At 41.1% G+C, this 21,395-nt stretch overlaps 1 protein-coding gene across 2 annotated transcripts in view; it reads right to left on the reverse strand.

The window, feature by feature from the left end:
• The window catches only part of LOC141133135 (uncharacterized), a 44,139-nt gene that overhangs the window by 17,782 nt on the left and 4,962 nt on the right, over window positions 1-21,395 (reverse strand). For both annotated transcript variants that reach the window (XM_073622304.1, XM_073622303.1), the window contains exons 2-3: window positions 11,283-11,400; window positions 2,097-2,225 (exon numbers count right to left, since the gene is read on the reverse strand). In XM_073622304.1, the coding sequence (XP_073478405.1) occupies window positions 2,097-2,225; window positions 11,283-11,400 (247 nt within the window). The remainder of the gene's footprint in view (window positions 1-2,096; window positions 2,226-11,282; window positions 11,401-21,395) is intronic.

A 21,395-nucleotide genomic window follows, 5' to 3' on the forward strand; every position in this document is an offset into this window, starting at 1 on the left:
AGGGTAAAGGTGATGGACTGGCCAAGCATGTCTCCAGACCTAAACCCTATTGACCATCTGTGGGGCATCCTTAAATGGAAGGTCTCTAACATCTACCAGCTCCGTGATGTTGTCATGGAGCAGTGGAAGAGGACTACAGTGGCAACCTGTAAAGCTCTGGTGAACTCCATGCCCAAGAGGGTTAAGGCAGTGCTGGAAAATAATGGTAACCACACAAAATATTGACACTTTGGGCCCATTTTGGACATTTGGACTTAGGGGCATACTCACGTTTGTTGCCAGCGGTTTAGACATTAATGGCTGTGTTGAGTTATTTTGAGGGGGCAGCAAATTTACACTGTTATACAAGCTGTACACTCACTACTTTACATTGTAGCAAAGTGTCATTTCTTCAGTGTTGTCATATGAAAAGATGTAATGAAATATTTACAAAAAATGTGAGGGGTGTACTCACTTTTGTGAGATACTGTATATACAGCATACCTGTGTTTATAGACTCAGCCCTGATTTACTAATAACATGCCTGTGTTCATAGACTCAGTCCTGATTTATATACAGCATATCTATGTTCATAGATTCAGCCCTGACTTTATATAGACCTACATGTGTTTAATCAGCAATTGCTGACTTACTTATGGAAAGAAAAATCTAATTTCCTGGCTGTGAAGCTAATACAGTAATTTCAACACCAAGTACTGACGCACTTTACATATAATGATTACCGGTAGTACTGACTTCACTGGCTGCATACTTGTTTTTGGTGTGGTCTCAGTAGCAAGCAGAGATGAACCCTGCCATGTTGACTCTTTTATATATGTACTATATCTGTTCTTAGCAGGGATCGGCAGAGTGATACCCGCTGAGCAAGCGGTGTCAGGCAAACGGAGGTGCCCGTGTGTACTGGAGTCGGTCCGACAGAAGCCTTTTGGCCTCATGGGAAAAAAAGCACATTATCAAGAATGAATCCAAAAATCGCAATGCAACGCTTAAAATGAATGTCAATGCGTGTCAATAAACTTGTGTTTTGAGCGCATTGAGCCCTTAAAATATGTTGCACATGTACAGATTTCCAACTAACATCATCAGGGCATTTACACTGATTACACAGAAACATTTGCCTCATAGGATGTATTATGGAGGCTTTTTAGAAGCCACAAATGAAGGTGAAACAGCACCTTTTCTATGAAAAACAGAAACCAAACACGGGCGTGAACCTAATTATTGTTGTAGTTAAGCATAAAATGCTCTGTCTTGCCCAGATATCATTTTTAAGAAGGCACCAAGGATCGTTCCAGATGAATAAAGACTTGCCAGATTCAACTCCCATTATCAATAGAAGAGTGACACATCTCTGGTCCAGACAGTGATGGAACAACTCCATAGGATAATGTACGTTTCATTTTATGGATTCTGTCCCTGGAAAAATGCTACTATTGAGAGCACTGCCAATGTGACATTAGACTAAGCATCATCTCAAGGTTCTGCGACTTTCACAGAAGCAGGAAGCTTATGGCCTTGTTCTCTATTCCTGGAATGTCTGACAATGCAAACTCTTTATAACAGCAGGTCATTAAAGAGGAACTGCAGTCTGCTCACATAATTTGTAATAAAAACATCTTTGCTATTCTGAAGCTTCCCTCCAACCACTTTGCATATTATTTTATATATACTGTGATTCAGTACTTGCCAAATATGCTGCAGAAATCTCCCTCCACTGAGTCTGGCCGCATCCATTTCAACTGTGGGCAGCTGACGCTGCTGCCTGTTTACTTCCTGGATTTACACAGACACACAGAGGCACACCCCCTCTGCAGCCCTGCAGCTTTCATTGGCCCTCTTATGACTCACCCCCCCTCCCTTCCTTGGCAAACTCTTACAAGAGTGAGAGAGAGAGAGCTGTGCATGATATCATTAGCCTAGGCTTTTTACCAGACAAGAAACAGGAAGTGGGCAAAAAAAAAATGTTTTACTATCCAACGTTAAAGCAACAAGGGCAGAGGATTTATTAGATAGAAAATTGAAAAAAAAAATGACTGAAGTTCCAATTCAATAATACTTGTTGCATTCAAATTTGTGTTTATAAAGAAAGTACTTACCATCACGGCATATGTCGCATCTGAGGCACTCAGACAACCCTGAAGCATATTGGCTGAAAGTACCTTCCTGGCAAATCTCACACGTTCCTCTTGTGTACGGCACAGTGCAATCCTGTTTGACATAAGTACCTTCAAAAGAAAAAAAGGTTAATCAACATTCTGATCAATTTATAAGAGCTGGTTGATTATGCAGAGAGAAAATCCCCACTGGAGGACATGCAGGACAGTGAAGAGAAAACAGGAAAGGAACTAACGCTTTATACCAAAAGTGTATCTGTGGCTGCTCTTAGGATACTCATTGGAGCATACCCCCACATATTGAACCTGGTAATATGTTTTATGTGGTGTGGGGATACCTTCCATCCACAGGGGGCTTTAATACTAGTTATTCTATGTTTTCTCTTTATGTTATTGTATGCATACATTGTGCATATGAGCCATTGTGGCTCTCTACCTGTGTTTTTTTTTCCCTTCTCAATACTAATTGCTTGATTCTTTTGTATTGTGAAAACGTTGAAAAAAAAAGAATAAAAGCGGAGTTCCACCCACTTTTACAAGGTGGTCTTAAACTAAATACCACCCCTCCACCCCTCATTTTTGGATATCTATATAACAGTCAAATAAATCAAAATAATTTGTTTCAGCTGCTTTTCTCTACAGATCAATTAAACCTAGGGAGACAATAAGATGTATAGTGCACTCCTTTCATAATATACCAGTAATAAAAGAGACAAAAACCTTCAGAAAAATCATCTTTATTCCGAGCGTACCACCCTGGAATCCCCTGAATGCTGGGCGTATCAGCATTCAAATACCAACTAAAACCCCAACCCAAGTTAAATCTCAGGCATTTCTCAGGTATGCCATGGAGACATTTTTCTATAGACATCTAAGGTGCATGCATTGCATTGTTGGGTGTGGATCTAGTATACCTTGTATTTCCATACTGAGCATGCTCTGTATTCTGGATGCTTGCGGTTTGGAAGGAAGGAATCAGTCTATGTACCATTATTATTGGGCCCTTTTTTCATTAAACTATGGACTTGATAACTTGGCTGATACTTGGCTAAATTGTTGTTGCTAGTTTTTAGGCTGAAGAGGCAATGGAGGACACAAGGCCAAGTGATAGATGATAGAAGGTCACATAACCTATCCCAATTCTTTAGTTCTCTATATCCTCTAACTGCTGCAACTTGGTTATCTCTAGCAAGTGTGCTAATAGGCAAAAGAAGACTGTTTGAAGGCAATATTGTGTATAATACATCTAAGCGTTGGAATGGAGAAAAATGTATTGCGTTACCCACAGCAGCTCACATTTTTTTACTTGGTAGTCTTTAAAGAGGAACTAAACTGTCCTATATTTTACAGCCAAGGAAGCTGCCATGTTAGAATTTATTTCATCTTCAGTTGCCATGGTGCTGTACATGTGATCAGCTACGACATCAGCCATTTGATGGCTTTACAGTTTGGCTGAGAGCTAACATAAGCACACTATAATATATTATTATTATTTAAGGTACTTATATGGCGCCGTCAATTTACACAGCTCTTTACATATACATTGTTCATTCACATCGGTCCCTGCCCTCAAGGAGCTTACAATCTAAGGTCCCCAAGTCACATTCATACATACTAGGGCCAATTTAGACAGAAGCCAATTAACCTACCAGCATGTCTTTGGAGTGTGGGAGGAAACCCATGCAGGCACAGGGAGAACATACAAACTCCAGGCAGGTAGTGTTGTGGTTGGGATTCGAACCAGCGACCCTTTTTACTGCTAGGCAAGAGTGCTACCCACTACACCACTGTGCCGCCCATGTATAACAGTCATCACTCACACCATGCCTTGAAAGTAACTGTTTTGTTAAACAGTTAAATCGGTGGGTTTAGTTCCACGTTCAAAAAAACAAAAACAAATAACTACCATCTGATTGGCCCATAAGGGCAAAACTATCTTCCTCCACTGCATTATGCATCCTGTGCAAATGACAGTTCCAATTATGAAATTATAGTCTTGATATAAAGTTTCCGCCAATAGGAAAACGCCCAGAGAGGTGTGTGATATTACATTCATTCTTGAAGCCATAATTAGCAATGAAAGTTTGAACAATTTAATACACAGGTAATTCCAATCATTCTAATCTAGGTGGCAAGCACTCTGTTAACCACTTCAGCCCCGGAAGAATTGGCTGCTCAATGACCAGGGCATTTTTTGCGATTCAGCACTGTGTTGCTTTAACTGACAATTGCGCGGTCGTGCGATGCTGTACCCAAACAAAATTGACACCTTTTTTCCCCCACAAATAGAGCTTTCTTAGGGTGCTATTTGATAATCTCTGCGGTTTTTATTTTTTGCGCTATAAACAAAAAAAGACTGACAATTTTGAAAAAAAAAAACACAATATTTTGTACTTTTGGCTGTAATAAATAGCCCCAATTTATTTTTAAAAAAAGCAAATTTTTTCTCAGTTTAGGCCGATATGTATTCTCCTACATATTTTTGGTAAGAAAAAGCACAAAAAGCGTATATTGATTGGTTTTCGCAAAAGTTATAGCGTCTACAAAATAGGGGATAGATTTATGGCATTTTTATTATCATTATTTTGTTTACTAGTAATGGCGGCGATCTTCGATATTTATCTGGACTGTGATATTATGGCTGACATATCAAACACTTTTGACACATTTTTGGGACCACTGGCATTTATACAGGGATCAGTGCTATAAAAATGCACTGATTACTGTGCAAACGTCACTGGCAGGGAAGGGGTTAACACTAGGGGGCGATCAAGGGGTTAACTGTGTTCCCTATGTGTATTCTAACTGTGGGTGATGGGACTGACTATAGGAGATGAGACATCGTGGATCCCAGCTCATAGGAACTCACAATCTCTCTCTCCTCACAGAACTGGGATGTGTGTGTTTGCACACACATGTCCCTGTTCTGCCTCTCGTGCCCGCGATCGCTCGTGGCCGGTGGTCATGAGCATCAGCACCCCCGCTGTGCAGCTGGCGTGGGTGCGCCCCTGCTATCCCGCTTAAAGGGACAGATGTACAGCTACGACGGATCACGGGATCGTGCCGACCTGCTGCAGTATAATGGGGAGCGGCTGGTCGGCAAGTGGTTAAAGGACTAGTGATCCAGAAATAGATTTCTTTCTAATACCCAATGCTTTGAGGTAAGGGAGAGCATATGACCTTCCCCATTCCTTCCAAAAGTTAGTGTTTGGGCCTGAGTGGCCAACTGCCATAACCGAACAATGTTAGGTGCGGGAAAGGAGGGGGATCATAAAAGTGTACGTAAACCTTAACAATGAACTTCTCTTTTTTGCTCCCTTTTGATCTGTTACCATTTCAATATCGGACACTTTCAGCCCCTTCCTGCCCAGGCAGATGGATTTCAGCGCTGTCACACTTTGACAATTACTCAGTCATGCAACACTGTACCCATTTGTTTTTTTTTTTCTATATAAATGAAAAAATACAAAAAAAAAAAAACAAGTTTTTCTAAGTTTCTTCATAAATAATCTTTCTTCATAAATTTAGGCCAAAATGTATTCTGCTTCATTTATTTGATAAAAATAACCCCAAATCAGTGTATATTATTTAGTCTGTAGGAAAGTCAGAGTCTACAAACTATGGTATATACAGTGCCTTGCACAAGTATTCACCCTCCTTGGCTTTTTACCTATTTTGTAACATTATAGCCTTAGTTTACTTCACCAACTTAGACAATAGTCCATGTTGGTGAAGTAAAATTAGAAAAATATATACATACAACTATTTTTCAGAAATGAAAAACTGATAATTGGCATGTGCGTATGTATTCACCCCCTTTGTTATGAAGCCCATAAAAAGCTCCGGTGCAACCAATTACCTTCAGAAGTCACATAATTAGTGAAATGATGTCCACCTGTGTGCAATCTAAGTGTCACATGATCTGTCATTACATATACACACCTTTTTGAAAGGCCGCAGAGACTGCAACACCTAAGCAAGAGGCACCACTAACCAAACACTGCCATGAAGACCAAGGAACTCTCCAAACAAGTAAGGGACAATGTTGTTGAGAAGTACAAGTCAGGGTTAGGTTATAAAAAAAATATCCAAATCTTTGATGATCCCTAGGAGCACCATCAAATCTATCATAACCAAATGTAAAGAACATGGCACAACAGCAAACCTGCCAAGAGACGGCCGCACACCAAAACTCACGAACCGGGCAAGGAGGGCATTAATCAGAGAGGCAGCACAGAGACCTAAGGTAACCCTGGAGGAGCTGCAGAGTTCTACAGCAGAGACTGGAGTATCTGTACATAGGACGACAATAAGCCGTACGCTCCATAGAGTTGAGCTTTATGGCAGAGTGGCCAGAAGAAAGCCATTACTTTCAGCAAAAAACAAAATGGCACGTTTTGAGTTTGCGAAAAGGCATGTGGGAGACTCCCAAAATGTATGGAGGAAGGTGCTCTGGACTGATGAGACTAAAATTTAACTTTTTGGCCATCAAAGAACACACTATGTCTGGCGCAAACCCAACACATCACATCACCCAAAGAACACCATTTCCACAGTGAAACATGGTGGTGGTAGCATCATGCTGTGGGGATGTTTTTCAGCAGTCGGGACTGGGAAACTGGTCAAAGTTGAGGGAAAGGTGGATGGTGCTAAATACAGGGCTATTCTTGAGCAAAACCTGTACCACTCTGTGTGTGATTTGAGGCTAGGACGGAGGTTCACCTTCCAGCAGGACAATCACCCCAAACACACTGCTAAAGCAACACTTGAGTGGTTTAAGGGAAAACATGTAAATGTGTTGGAATGGCCTAGTCAAAGCCCAGACCTCAATCCAATAGAAAATCTGTGGTCAGATTTAAAGATTGCTGTTCACAAGCGCAAACCATAACTTGAAGGAGCTGGAGCAGTTTTGCAAGGAGGAATGGGTAAAAATCCCAGTGGTAAGATGTGGCAAGCTCATAGAAACTTATCCAAAGCGACTTGGAGCTGTGATAACCGCAAACGGTGGCTCTACAAGGTATTAACTTTAGGGGGGTGAATAGTTATGCACATTGACTTTTTCTGTTATTTTGTCCTATTTGTTGTTTGCTTTACAATAAATAAAAAAAAACATCTTCAAAGTTGTGGGCATGTTCTGTAAATTAAATGATGCAAATCCTCACACAATCCATATGGATTCCAAGTTGTGAGGCAACAAAACACAAAAAATTCCAAGGGGTATGAATACTTTTGCAAGGCACTGTATATCTGAAAATTGATCAGTCTTGATGTACTGGCGGTCTATCTCATTTTAAGAGAACCTAAAATGCCAGGACAGTACAAATACCCCCCAAAATAACCCCTTTTAGGAAAGTAGACTGTACAAGGTATTTAGTAAGAGGAATGGCGAGTTTTAACCATTTAAAAGTGTTTTTTTTTATATCTGTTTAATAAGTGCAAAAAATGCCTGTTGACTTTGGCAGCAATTTGCTGAGCTTGTAACTTCCTGTGCTTTCTTCCTGTACATAAGGAGGGTCATGGAGACGAGAAATGAGGGAGGAGATGGCTAGAGGTTTGTGTTTCTTTGCTACTTATTAGAAATTAAATAATCAGGGCTGGCACAACGTTCTTGGTAATTCAGAGCCACAAAATGCACTGTGTTGTCATATCAAGGAGGAAAGTAGGAGCATGCTATATTTCTGGAACACCAACATAACCTTTCTGTACGTACAGCAAGTTTAAAGTGTAACTAAAGGCAAAACGCCATTTTCTCCAACTTTCTCTTTTGGCTATGGGACAGGAAGTAAAGGAATATCTTCCCTATGGGACACAGATGGCAAAAAAAGTGACAGGGGTTATAACCCTCCCTTACTCTATCCAAAAGTTACACTTTATAGCACACGGTAATGTCCATGTATTGCAAATATGTGTTTTTTTATTTGTCTTATGCTGTACCTCTGTGGATTTTACACTCACAGCTCCAACAGAGAGCTGTACCCGAATCACAATAGGAAGTTAGAGGAAATTTGTGCAAAGCAAGGGGCATGTCATTGGAAAGATTTCCCCTCACCTTGTGTTCTGGCGACGTCACAATTTTGGATGTACTATCACATTCTGACAATGATCACCAAGACAAGTAGAAAAGGTGGGAATCTTACTAAGGCAGGCCATACATTCATTTTCCTTCCTTCAACTCATTTAGTTTTGATGAGGGAATCCCTTTCGCAGAGCTATTGTATTCTCAGAGTGGGAGGTTTCCCAGTCCTCAAAATACAACAATTACTGCTTGCGTTATAGTTGCCGGCAGCGATTGCATTAAAAAAATCGAACAGGCTGGCTGTCGATTGATTGAATTCAGTACAACCAACCAGCTGAATTTTGATGGCCGGCTTAGGCCTCATGTACAACTGCTCCTAAACGCCCAACATTTAGGAGCAGTTGGGTGCTTTTTTCAGCTGTCCCTGAACTCTCCTCTATGTTATCTTATCAGTACATGTACACAGGGTCATTTATAGTTGTTTCGAAATGCCAAAGGCCTGTAACAGTTTCTAAACGCGTGTAAACGCGGTAACTCGTGTTTAGCCACGTTTCGTTTACAGGCATTTTTCATTTTTGACTATTTGAAAAAAATTAAAATACATTTTTTTATTTTTTATTTTTAAACGCTTCTAAACGCAAACGTGGCAAAACGCTGCAAAATTTATGTTTTTGAACGTCGGTTACTATCTGTCAAGTTAAATCATTCAGGAGAGGTTGTAAAACGTCCCGTGTGAAGCCTCAAAGGTTACAGACAGCCATTAAAAAAATGGTAGGGGTTCTACCGCTAGCCATAAACACACAGCATGGATTGAGGAATCTGCACTGCCAGCATTTGTATTCAGACAGCAGTCTAAATACCAAACCGTGGCTACATCTGATAGAATGCAATCACTGTTTGGCCAATAGTTTTCTATCTGGCTTAGTCAATATTTGAATGAACTTTTGTTGAGCTGGAAGGGGGCTGACAGGGCCATCCATTCCACAAATTTCGGCTGATTTGGCAACATTTGGACACATTTTTAGCCAGGTATGGCTAGCTTTACCATTCCCTACACCCTCCAAAAAGTTTTGGCTGTACATATAATTTAAAAAAAAACACAACAGTAAAATGAGAAATAAATATAAAATAACATGACACAGTCTGTGTCTCCCACCAGTTTCATATGAATATTTTCACGTTTAACAGTTAAAAGGCATTCTTTCACATCTCACTAATGTTCATTTTTCTGAAAGGACAGGTAAAGGATCATCCTTCTAAACAACTGTGAAAATCATTAACCACTGGAAAAACCCGTCTCCATCCTCAGAAGTCCAAATTCCCCAGATAGGAGCAGGAGGCTTGTTTCCTTCCTGTACGCTGTATATCATGTGTGCTACCTATTGTATGCAAACGACATTACACAACTTCCAGACCTCTGTTTTCAGGCTGCAAATAAAGCCATTGCTACATCATGTATTGACTTATGCAAGGCTTCGCCCTTATTTTTTTTTTTTAAGGCACAATTTGGAATTTTGTGTGAACCCAAAATTGCTATCAAAGCACATAACTGTATTATCTACTAGAATTTAGCTCATCTGGATATTGGGTTGGTCATACATGGATCCTTTTTTTTTTCCCCAACAGCCAGCAGGCAGTTTCATTGTCTTCTGATAGGAGGGACTCCTCTGCTGTCAGAATACACTGATCGGCTACAGGCACTGATCAAATAAAACATTACATACAGCCCCATTTGAATGACGCCAATCCTAAGACCTCATTCACACCGGACGTTTTTACAGCTTTTTTTTTTTGGTTTCAGGCGTTTTTTTTTCTGCGGCCATTAAACTCCCCAGCATTTTATCCTATGTGCCCATGCACACATAGGCTGTTATCAGCGTTTTTTGGCAGGGGTGTTTTCTGGCTGGAAAAAAAACCCAGGAACGAATGCGTTTTTAAGAGGAGTTTTTCCAGCTGTAAAAATGCTGTAATGCTGATAAACGCTTAAAAACGCCGATATTTGGCATTTATCCGCGTTTTTGAGCCATAGTCTTTTGTGGGAGTATAGTTTTGCTACAAAAAAAGCTAAGAAACACTGAAAAATGCTGCAAAACTCATTCTACAGCTACAGCCTTCTACAGCTAATGCTAGCCTACTGGCATTTTTATAACATCCAGTGTGGAAGAGGCCTTAGATTGGCTTCTCTCAAGCAGGAATGGCCACAGATGGTCACATACCTCCCAACATTTCAAGATGGGAATGAAGGACACCTACTAGCAAACACATGTAGGCATAGGATATGCCCCCTGCAATGCCCCTTAAAGGGGACATAACCAAAAAAAAAAAAAAGGTTAATAAAATCCACAAGTGCTTTTTTTACCACTAATATTCCTTTATATTGGCTTTTAAAATTAACAATTGCAGCAATTTAGAAATTGGATGAAAGGTTTAGCACTGGGAAACACTTTTTGAAAGATAAAAAGTGCATTTTATGTACAACTATATAGATCAGACCAAAATGAGGGAGGAGGAAAGAGGGACAGAGGGACATTGTTCCAAATCAGGGACAGTCCCTCTAAATCAGGGACAGTTGGGAGCTATGGATGGATCAAAATTTGTCCAGCCGATTTTTGATACATCTATGGCTATCTTTAGTCATGAGAAAAATTTGTTTTTTTTTTTCACTTAGGGCCCATTCACAATATTTGCAGTGACATCTCTGCACCTGAACAATGCCAGTCCCTGAGGGGCACATAAAAAAAACAATTGGTTTCTACGTGCCACATTTATACCACAATGCTGGTGTGAAGTGCAGTAAGGTGCAGACATGGTGCTTTTATTGCAAAAAATAAATTAATTGATTCCCCTATCCACACATGCAGGGTGGATGGAGGAATCCTCCCCGCTGTGCCATTTGTACCCTGACAGAGGGACTCTGTAAGAATATGCCTTTTGGCCACAGCCGGCTAATCGACAAAGGTTTTCCAACAGTTTGAATCAACATAAATCAGTTATAGATAGACTTCTGTCCAGCGGGAACAGCCATAAATAGACCGAAATTCAGCCAATCCCCGCGGAGCCAGACGAACTTCGATTTATGGGCAGCTTAACCTAAATTCCTCATTTGGCTACAGACATCTATATGTAAAAGATCATAAAGTGGAGTGAATTACCTGCTGGGCAGAGGACACAAAAGATTGGGCCATCCTCTCCGTCTACTGAATAAAACTGATCGTTCACAGATATCAGTCTTTCTGTCCTTGTAGGGAGGCCATATGCAGTTGGAAGTACCTGCAGAGAGAAGATACCACTGATCAGCTACACCAAATGCATTCAATTCATATTTAATTGCCTTGTAAAGTTTGTAGCATATCATTGTCTGAACCTTTAAAGCGTAACTCCACTTTTGTTGAGAAAAAACATTCCCCTCTGGGTGATCGATGTACATTGCAAGAATTATAACAACCTTTGTTGCAGATTCCTACCTTCTGTTATTCTGAAGAAATCACTGTTTGTTCCTCTGTGCAAAGTGGGTCTAATGGGAGTGGTTTCATAATTATCTATCAGCTGTGGAGCTGCAGAGCACTAATGAGGAAATCTGCTGGGCCTGCATTCCTTTAGACATGTTCCTATTGGGAGTATCTCACCAAAAATTAATTTTTTGTTGCAGGGGATGCCTGAAATCTGACTTGTATCTTAAGCAATTTTCTGGGAAAATTGGTGAGCCAATCACACAAGCAGGAAATTATATTTCTGGGGGGCGTTCTCTACACACTGTGTGTACAGAACAACTCCAGGTAGCCATATTGCATTGCATTTTCAGAAAATGACAGCGGCTGCAGATTGAAAAGGAAAGGTAATTTTTAATAACATTCAATTACAGTATGACTTATGTTGCAATTGTATACGCTATATTATTTTTTCTTTATTTGCTATTTTTTTTTCCCCACTCGAAAGTGGAGTTACCCTTTAATGGAGCAGTAAAGTCAAATGTAATGCATGTTTGTAGCACTGGGGTCCTGGGCTCACATAACAGAAAGCAATCTTTCTGCCCTGTCTTCACACAGTTTGCATAGTCTTCCTAAGCTTCTGGGGTCTTTCATGACCCTGAACCATGGGAGCAGATAGGAGAAGTGACTATCCCCAAGCCCCAATGTTGTGATATACAGGTATGTCCTTTCACAATAATTGGACAGACTGCACAGATCTAGCAGGGATGGGTTCCAATTTTGTCTAGTTATTCTGTATAAGGGCAAGAATAAAGGCATTGCTCCACAGTTCACTGTCTATAAGAAGCTTATATAACGAACAGCATGGTGGCTTAGGGCCAAAATAGCAGGATTCCATGTTCAACTGCCACAGGACACACTATGTGCATGGAGCATGTGTGCAGTCCCTGTGTTTGTGTGGGTTTCCTCCAGTCACTCCTTCTATCCGTATGGCCTGTTGTAAATGTGAAAATATTATTTCAGTGGGGACCAACCTTCTTGGACTCCTGTGTAGTGCTTATTTTTGGAGATTTATTGACTCAATTTTGCAGAGCCAGTACTAAAATTTAAACAACCAGGTTGGTGGCTCCACTTTTTCTGCTCCAGAAAACTAATGCAGCCTCCCTCCCCCTGCCCTGTGATTGGGCAATTAAGGAGCATTAGCATACCAGTGGGGTCATCCCTCTCCTCCTGACGGCATATGTGTGTGGGGCAAAGTCTGATTGGCTCAGAGAAATTACCTTTCTACTCTCATTCTAATGTACAGTGCATTATAGGTGGCTGGTATGAAAAATAGATTTGAATGCATACACCATTTTACCCCATCCCCTCCCCAGTACTCAAACACTCATGTGACATCGTGGAGGTGGGCATGGCCACAACCATCTTACTCTATCTCGCTAAATTTAGCTCCACCTAGCAAAAAATTCAATGTTTACTTTTTTAGTACTCTCTGTTGTTCTCATATGTATATGATATCTTATACTACTGGGTAAATCAAAATGCTTGTGTAAATATCATTGTCCCGTGCCCATGTTTATTAAAATAAATAAAAACTATTTTTTTAAGAACATATATTTGCATTTAATTTTGTAGCTTATATCTACTTTCATTTCTCCTTTGAAAGGAATGGGTTAGAGGGTAAAGTCCCGCTATGGCTCCACATTCCAAAGTTGGGTGTAATGGATAAGAGTCCAATGTGCAGGGCTGTAATCACCCGAAGGTAATCTAAAGCAACTAAGAAAAATGTTGATTTGCCATAACAAGAGTGGTAAAAGATTAATCTTTGGTTTACCGCTTTTGATGTGCAATCACTACACTTTTCGAATTAGGTTGGCCACAGATGGGTCAAACTGGTTTTGTCCAATTTGTATCTTGCTCAATGATTGCCCCCTTTGTATCTTGTTCAATTAATGATCTGCATGGCAAAGCACAGTAGAACCTTCCTAAAACAGATATTTCTTTCAACACAAATCTATAGTGGTTTGTTCTTCATTTTAGGAAAGCATTCCTTTAGCTCCTATGGTACACTCAGAACTGCTGGGTTACAGGATAGATACAGCCTAATATTACATAGCTAATTATCCCAAAGTACATACATAAGAATTCGTATAATTAAATATTATTCCAGACTTTTATGGTGCCAAAGGTTTGAGTAGCACTTTACAAAATAAGGGCAACTGTACAGTTACAATACAATACAGGAGGGTGTGGAGGGTCCCGCTCATGAGAACTTATAATCTAAAAGGGAACACAATACAAAATTATTATTATTATTAATTATTTTTGCTTACAAAAAGCAGGTTTCCCCACCATCCTGTAGATGGTACTGTGCCATGATTAGAGGCGGAGAGGAGTCTATTGGGGGAATTGTCCCTCTGTGGACTATATCAGGGTCTCAGAGAAGCCAGCTGTCTCAATGGGCACTGCAACCTCTGGAGACCTCAGACCTCAGCCATCTTGACCGGGAACCCAAGGCTGTGTTCACAATGGCGTTAGGAGGAGATGTCTGAGAGGCGTTTGACAGGCGTTAAAAATGCCTATGCACAAGATATAATATACAGCATATTGTGCTGTTCACACTAAGTGTTAGCGTCGCGCCGCTTAAAAATTGAAGCCTCATGTCCAGTCAGGAGGCATTTGAAGCCTTTCAACACCTCCCTTTCAAGTCTATGGTAACCCTCCACGAACGCTCTGGCAGGTATTTTTGGTGAGGTTTTGGTGCGATTGCGGAGCGTTAAAACTTGTTTATTCTGTCACTTTCCATTGTGGAGCAGTTTTAACGCTCATCAAACGCTACGAAACCACGCATAGGGTGTTTAGGGAGCGTTTTTAACGCTTGTAAAACTTCCCATTCTAAAGCTCATTGACGCCTGTCTGACGCCCATACTAATGCCATACAAACACTATAGGAGTGTTTGTTGAGCATCAAACATTTAGTCAAGTGTGAACAAGCCCTTATATATAGGGTCACCTGCGTCATTACGGCGAGCCTAGAGCGAGTGGTAGGTCAGGGATAGAGACCCCACTGGCTATTGAAAGTGATTAGCTTAGTGATTAGTTCCTGGCAAGAAGGGTCAGGACGCAAGGGTCATGGACGCAAATTTCGGACTCGGGAGCGCGCCCGCACGGGGACCCCCAAGGAGAGCGCTTCTCCTAGGTGGTTTCCCGATGCAGGGAGGAGCCGCGAGCGCCATTGGGGGACCCCATAAGACGAGGATCAGGGCCACTCTGTGCAAAACAAACTGCACAGTGAAGGCAAGTATGATATATATATATATATATATATATATATATATATATATATATATTTTTTTTTTTTTTTTTTAAACGAGGGTTTACAGCTTTTTTAAGAGGAACCACAGTCTGCTCACATAATTTGTAATAAAAACATCTTTGCCATTCTGAAGCTTCCCTCCAACAACTTTGCATATTATTTTTTATATACTGTGATTCTGTACTTGCCAAATATGCTGCAGAAATCTCCCTCCACTAAGTCTGGCTGCATCCATTTTAACTATGGGCAGCTGAAGCTGCTGCCTGTTCACTTCCTGCATTTACACGGACACACAGAGGCACACCTAAGTGGGCTGTAAAAGGTATTTACTGGCAGAAAAAAAAATATTTTACTATCCAAAGTTAAAACAACAAGGGCAGAAGATTTAATAGATGGAAAGTTCAAAAAATGACTGAAGGTCCGCTTTAACTTACGAAAATTCTCGTACGATAGAAAACAACTTCGGAAGTGATGTAATGTATTGGTACTTTCTATTTTAAGAACTACTGTGCTTTACCCTGGTTATATTAATATTTGCCTTGAGATGGGCTTTAATTATTATTAGTATTACAGGTACTTATATAGCGTCAGCAATTTAATGGAAGTTTTTTTTAGTCCGTCTCACCATAACCAGTCCAGTTATGCTTTCTTCTGTAATAAAGATATAAACTAACCACAAGCAAAGTAAATACATCATATCACAAGATGAAAAAATTATTTTTGTATCTCCGTGTGACGTCTCCCTTCACCCGTCCCTGTCAGTGATTTGTATCTCCTGCAGCATTTTACAAAATGTCTGTTATCAGCCATGCCAGATGGAATGACTCAAACGTGTTTTCCAGAATGCTGCAACCTTCACACAGATAGTAGCGTGTCCTCCGATGACAAGCAGGGTGTGTACTGTACTTCAGGGGCTACATGAGTAATGTGGAATGAGGACAGGAAATGTCTTTGTAACAATGTAACGCATATGCTTTAGAAAGTTTTAGGTGCTAAAGATTTTTTTATGTCGTCCTTGAGCCCTGGTTCACACTGCACAAGATTCACTGCGTTTCCTCACATCGCACTGCAAGGCAATCACACAGGGTCCATGCAATCTTCTGTGGGTGTCAATGTTAAACTAACGACACCCCCCCGAAACAGATTGCAAAATGCAGTGCGATTCCCATGCAATGCTATTCAGCTGTGTGGAAAAAAAAGGGTCCTGCGCCATTTTGGTGCGGATGCGATTTAAGCCATACACACAAATGTATGGCTCAAATCGCACCGCACAGACATCACATTGATGTGCACAGGAATGCAGTGTTTTGCACGCACCAGTGTGAACCTAGCCTAAAGAAGAAGGAAAATAATAAAGGACCCCAGACTAATATCTTCTCGTATTCTTTGTTATACAATTGACAAGTTAGCAAAAAAAATAATGTTTTTGTGCTTGAGTGTTTTTGAGCGTGAGCTCTGTGGTCCTACCTGAAATAAACAGTTGACTTTCTTTGTGTGCAAGAACCACAGAGCTTACAATTCAGAGCTACAAGATAGCATCGGTACAACATTGTATTTTTTCTTGCTCCTCTTGTAACAAAACAAAAAAAAAAAAATGTGTTGCCCAATTAATCGCATTTTGGTGACCCGGCTGATTACAAGCTGTGCTGTTGTAGTAAAGCTGCATGTCCAGACATGCCCTGTCAGTCTAATATACAAGATTTCCTCACTTGGCGGCATACACTTTAACAACACTTAAAGTTGAAATCCAGCCAAAACCGTTTTTTCTCCTATGGTTTGTAGGTAGGGAAGTGATAAAACTTTTGTCATTTTATGTCAGGAAGTCCAATGCCAAGAGAATAGGAAAGGCTACTGTGTCCCTGTTGGGGGAATTTTCTACAAATTCCTGTGGTGCCACCTGGACAGGAAATGATGAAAAACCTCTCCAATAGGAGTACAGATATCTTAAAAAAAAATTAATAGAGGTTCTAAAATCCCATGCAATATCCAAAATGGCTGCAGTTCCACATTAAAACAAACCCGTACCTTCCCAAATCTTACAAAACCTACCACAGAGGTGTATAAAGTATATGAGCAGGGCCCTCTATTTCCTCCTGTATTGTATTGTAACTGTACCGTCTGCCCTCATGTTGTAAAGCGCTCCGCAAACTGTTGGAGCTATATAAATCCTGTAAATACATAAATATAAATATATATATATATATATATATATATATATATATATATGTAAATAATAATATATGCACTTTAATGTGCTAGATCTGGGAGCTGTGGGTGTCAGCTGTCAGAATACAGACGAAACCCACAGTGCAGACTTGTCATCCAACACTCACATTGCAGATTCGTCTATCCATGCTGTTTACCATGGATGGGGGAATCAAGTTACATCTGTTCAGTAAACAAGAAATCCTACATCCTTTAGCCTACATCAGTGTTCTCCAAACTGTGGCCCCGGGGCCAGATGGGGCCCTTTGCTTGCTTTTATCTGGCCCTTGGGGCACTGTTTCCATCCACTGATACCAACAGTGGGGCATAATTTCCCCCCACTGATACCAATGAAGGGGCAGAATTCCTCCCAATGACACCAATGATGGGGCACAATTCCACCCAATGACACCAACAATGAGGCGCTATTCCTCCCAATGACACCAAAGATGGGGCATTGTTTATTCCCACTGACGTTGAGACCTTTTCTACTCCCAATGTCCACAGTCTGACCCCCCTTAAGGACAGTAAACTGGCCCTTTGTTTAGAAAGTTTGGAGACCCCTGGTCTACATAAAGTGCTGATAGATCCTTCGGAAAATACTATACAAATATCAGATTACTGAAAGTCAATATTTGTATAGGCATAGGCAGGCACCTCACTCTGCACAACAATGGTCAGACCTGGCAATTGGTTGCTCAGACACCAAGCACTGTGGTGGGGGTAAAGGGGCTACTACACTGTTCTTATGCCAAAAGTAATACTTCACAAGGCTTCTACAAGGCATTTAAAAGAGTATATGAAACCAAACCTTTTTCACAATTTTGATAGCATGAGGAAGGATCAGAATCCCTCTTGTGGTTTTATTGCTCTCTGGGACTCCATTAGATAGATTTACCCCCACTTCCTTCCCTGCTAACAACATTTTCACCAAACAATAATTGAAGGAATATCTGAAACTGGGATCCAGACAAAAAAAAAAGAACCTTCCCCTATACTACTAAAGATAAGCCTTTTTACTAATGTATTGCTGTTGGAGAGTTGCTCTCACTTCCTGTCTGATAAAACATGATCAGCAGGACAGGAAGTGAAGATAAATCGCTATAATAGAGCCTCGGATAGCAGCAACCCCCATGCCAGGGCCCTAACCCTTCCACACTCTATAGAAAATCAAGAAAAATTATTTGGATTGAAATACACTTTCAGTAGAATCCTGGAAAGTTGAGGATGAGATCTGCCATTTTATTGGACCTACTATACAGGTTTGCTTTTAGGTTTGTGACTTTAGCATTGATACATTGTTGCTTTAAAGTGAACCTGTCACAATCATACGAACAACAAGCATATACTGACTAATCTCCCTTTTTTTGGGAGGAAAAGTAGCATGATCTCAAGTGACTTCCACTGGTGAGGAGTTCAAGTCTTCCTAAGAAATGTGTTTAGGTTTATTCACACCACAATGTGTGCAGTACTTCCTTCTGTACAGCGCACTACCACCAGAACACACAGACATGAATACCACAAACAATGCTCTGTGCTACGTTGTACAAAATAGCGAAATACTTATTTTTTCTCGCATTAAGGTGTGCAGACAGCCCATTCAAAACGAATGGGCTGCCTAATGCAATGCATCTCAACACACAATGTCTGAATTTAGGTGTGTGTGCGTTATGGTAGGCCTAAAATATAGCTCATGTTACTATGCTTACATGCTACTTTGGGGCAGAGTCATCACTCACAGCTAATTACCTTGAGCAAGAGCATGCATAGGTTACTAGCTACATGAGGTGGTCATTTTGCCCGCCCAAACAGTCAAACGCAAATGCAATCTCTGGAAGGAGTCCCTGTCCCGTTTTGCCCCTCCCTTTGGTTGCTAGGACGCTGGAGCAGCAACCAATGTGCAGCTGTGGGTCATTGGTTGCTAGGAGGATGGTGGCTGGGCCACACAGCATCACTGGCTGCTAGGACACTGGGATGTACAGTGTTAATGGTTGTTATGTTGCATGCGGCCGCCTGCATCATAACAACCAATGGGGCTGTGCGGCCCAGCCAATGGTGTCCTAGCAACCAGCTCAGTAATGCTGCTGTGTGTATACAGGGCAATGTTACTGAGCTGCAGCGAGCGCTGCCTGGGGTGGTCACCTCATTCTGCCTCATTGGTGGCATGCCCTTGACCCTGAGATTTACCACCCTAAAATTAGCCCACCAACCCTCATTAAGTCAGCCACATTTATATGTGTAAAAGTTTCTAACCCCTGTCAACATGGAAGGACATTAGGCCATGTGTGTGCTATGTCTCCTGTACATAGTATCAGAAGATTATGTCTGTAAACAGTATTTGCATTTCCACAACATGAAAACCAGAATAGTAGCCACTTTCTATTCTGTCTCAGAGTGAGAACCTGTGGTTACAGAGCAGGGCCGGGGTGAAATCTGAGGTTACATGACACAGAAATGAATGCAGACTGGCAATGAAAGAGTCTTACAATGGTAACGTCACCTCACACCAAATCAGTGTTCATTTTGGCATCAAATTTGGATTCAGTTTTAGTCATAGTCTTTCGTTTTAGTCACATTTTAGTCATCTGCAATTGTTTTAGTCATATTTAGTCGACTAAAATCTAAAAAAGTACATTTTAGGTGACTAAAATCATGAAAATGAATGATGAAAATGTTTTCGTCAACAAAAATGAACACTGCACAAAACTTGACTTCCTGAACACCGCCCTGCGTTCTCTCGCAGTACTGAGGTCATGAGAGAAATATGTGGCCTGCCATCGCTAAAACCAACCTAAACCAGAATGTCTAGTTCTTATGAGGTGGTAGAAGTGTTTGTACAGTCACAGCGCGGCTCCATTCAGCTGCAGCTTTTACAGACACATTCGCTATGACCGCATTCCACACATAGGTGTTCATCGGCCACATTCTGCTCTCCCCCACCTCACATTATACACCTCGCCCATTACATTCCCCACAGGAGATGGAAGCCAGCAGGTCACCCAGTATATGTGGTATCCATAAAGATTATGCAGACCCCAAATCCTCCCTTGTAATAAGCCTCCTCCTGCACTGCAAGGATGAAATGCTCCCTATGTCTAGGGGTACAGAAACAGGCAGGATTACTTATCCCCTACTCCGGCCTCCTCCGACCTTGCCTGGGGGTGGATGGGGTCAGTCACACCGCTGCACTGGACGGTTGAACTTGCAATCAAACTGAATCTGGAGCCAAAGTTAAGCTTATCTCTAGTTAGGGGCTGGGGTTACTTTAGGTCAGTGAGGATAAACAAAAAGGATAAGGGTACTTTCTCTGAAATTGCACATATCCAAATTGTTTATGTATTTAAAACTTTAAAAAAATATATTGGATACAGCAAGAAGGGCCAAAAGTTTTACTAGTTTATTTTGTGTAACTTAAAGTGTAACTATCAGTCACATCCATGCCCACAGAGAGCTTTACCCATACCGCTGTGCTTAGTGTGCCATGTGTATAATGGTGGATTACAAATGCCTTGTTTCTATTGAGCGGATCGGTTCGGGTCCGTACAGTTTGGAAGGCCTAGAATGGTCCGGCCTATTCAGGTGAGTGTTTCCACTGCAAGTCGGACCGCCAGGGGCCATACGTGGGTTTAGAAGAAATGCCTAGCATGGCGTCACACGTCCGCCAATCAGTGGAATGTATCGTAGCTCCGCCCTAATCGAACCGTTCCATTTTCTATGGCCCCACATCTGAAGCAGGACCCAGATTGGTGCGTTTCGGTTCGGTTGTATGGGCCGCTTTCATAATGGAAACACTCAAAATAGCGTACCGTTCCGAACCGAACCGCTCAGTGGAAACAAGGCAAAAAAGAGAGCATCACAAGCCGCTACCCAGGTCCCAGACTCCAGGGGGGCCCAGGGGTATGCTAAAAAATGTTCATACTCCCGTACATTTCATATAAATTAATTAGCGTTTAGACTTTTTATCAGAGTTAGATCAACAATGTCAGGCTTTGTATCTCGCGCCATGTACCTGGAAGAAGTGTTTGATAATATACTTTATGCTACTATATTATATCAAAATGTCTATAACAAAGCATATAACATTTGTACAACTCCAAAGTTGGGCTGACTTTGGAGTGCAACTTTGGATGGGTGCAACTTGGATACGACTTTGGCTTTGACCAGTGATAATGGACAACTGTTGCATTGTATAACATTCAGGTATGACTTTCATGAAAGTCGGACCAAAGTAGAGCATGAACTACTTTGAAGTGGCTGTAACTTTAAGTCGTACATAAATGAATGGTTATCATTGGAAAACATGGTGAAATGACTTC

The sequence above is a fragment of the Aquarana catesbeiana genome, linkage group LG03 (assembly GCF_042186555.1).
Source record: "Aquarana catesbeiana isolate 2022-GZ linkage group LG03, ASM4218655v1, whole genome shotgun sequence".
NCBI lineage: Eukaryota > Metazoa > Chordata > Amphibia > Anura > Ranidae > Aquarana > Aquarana catesbeiana.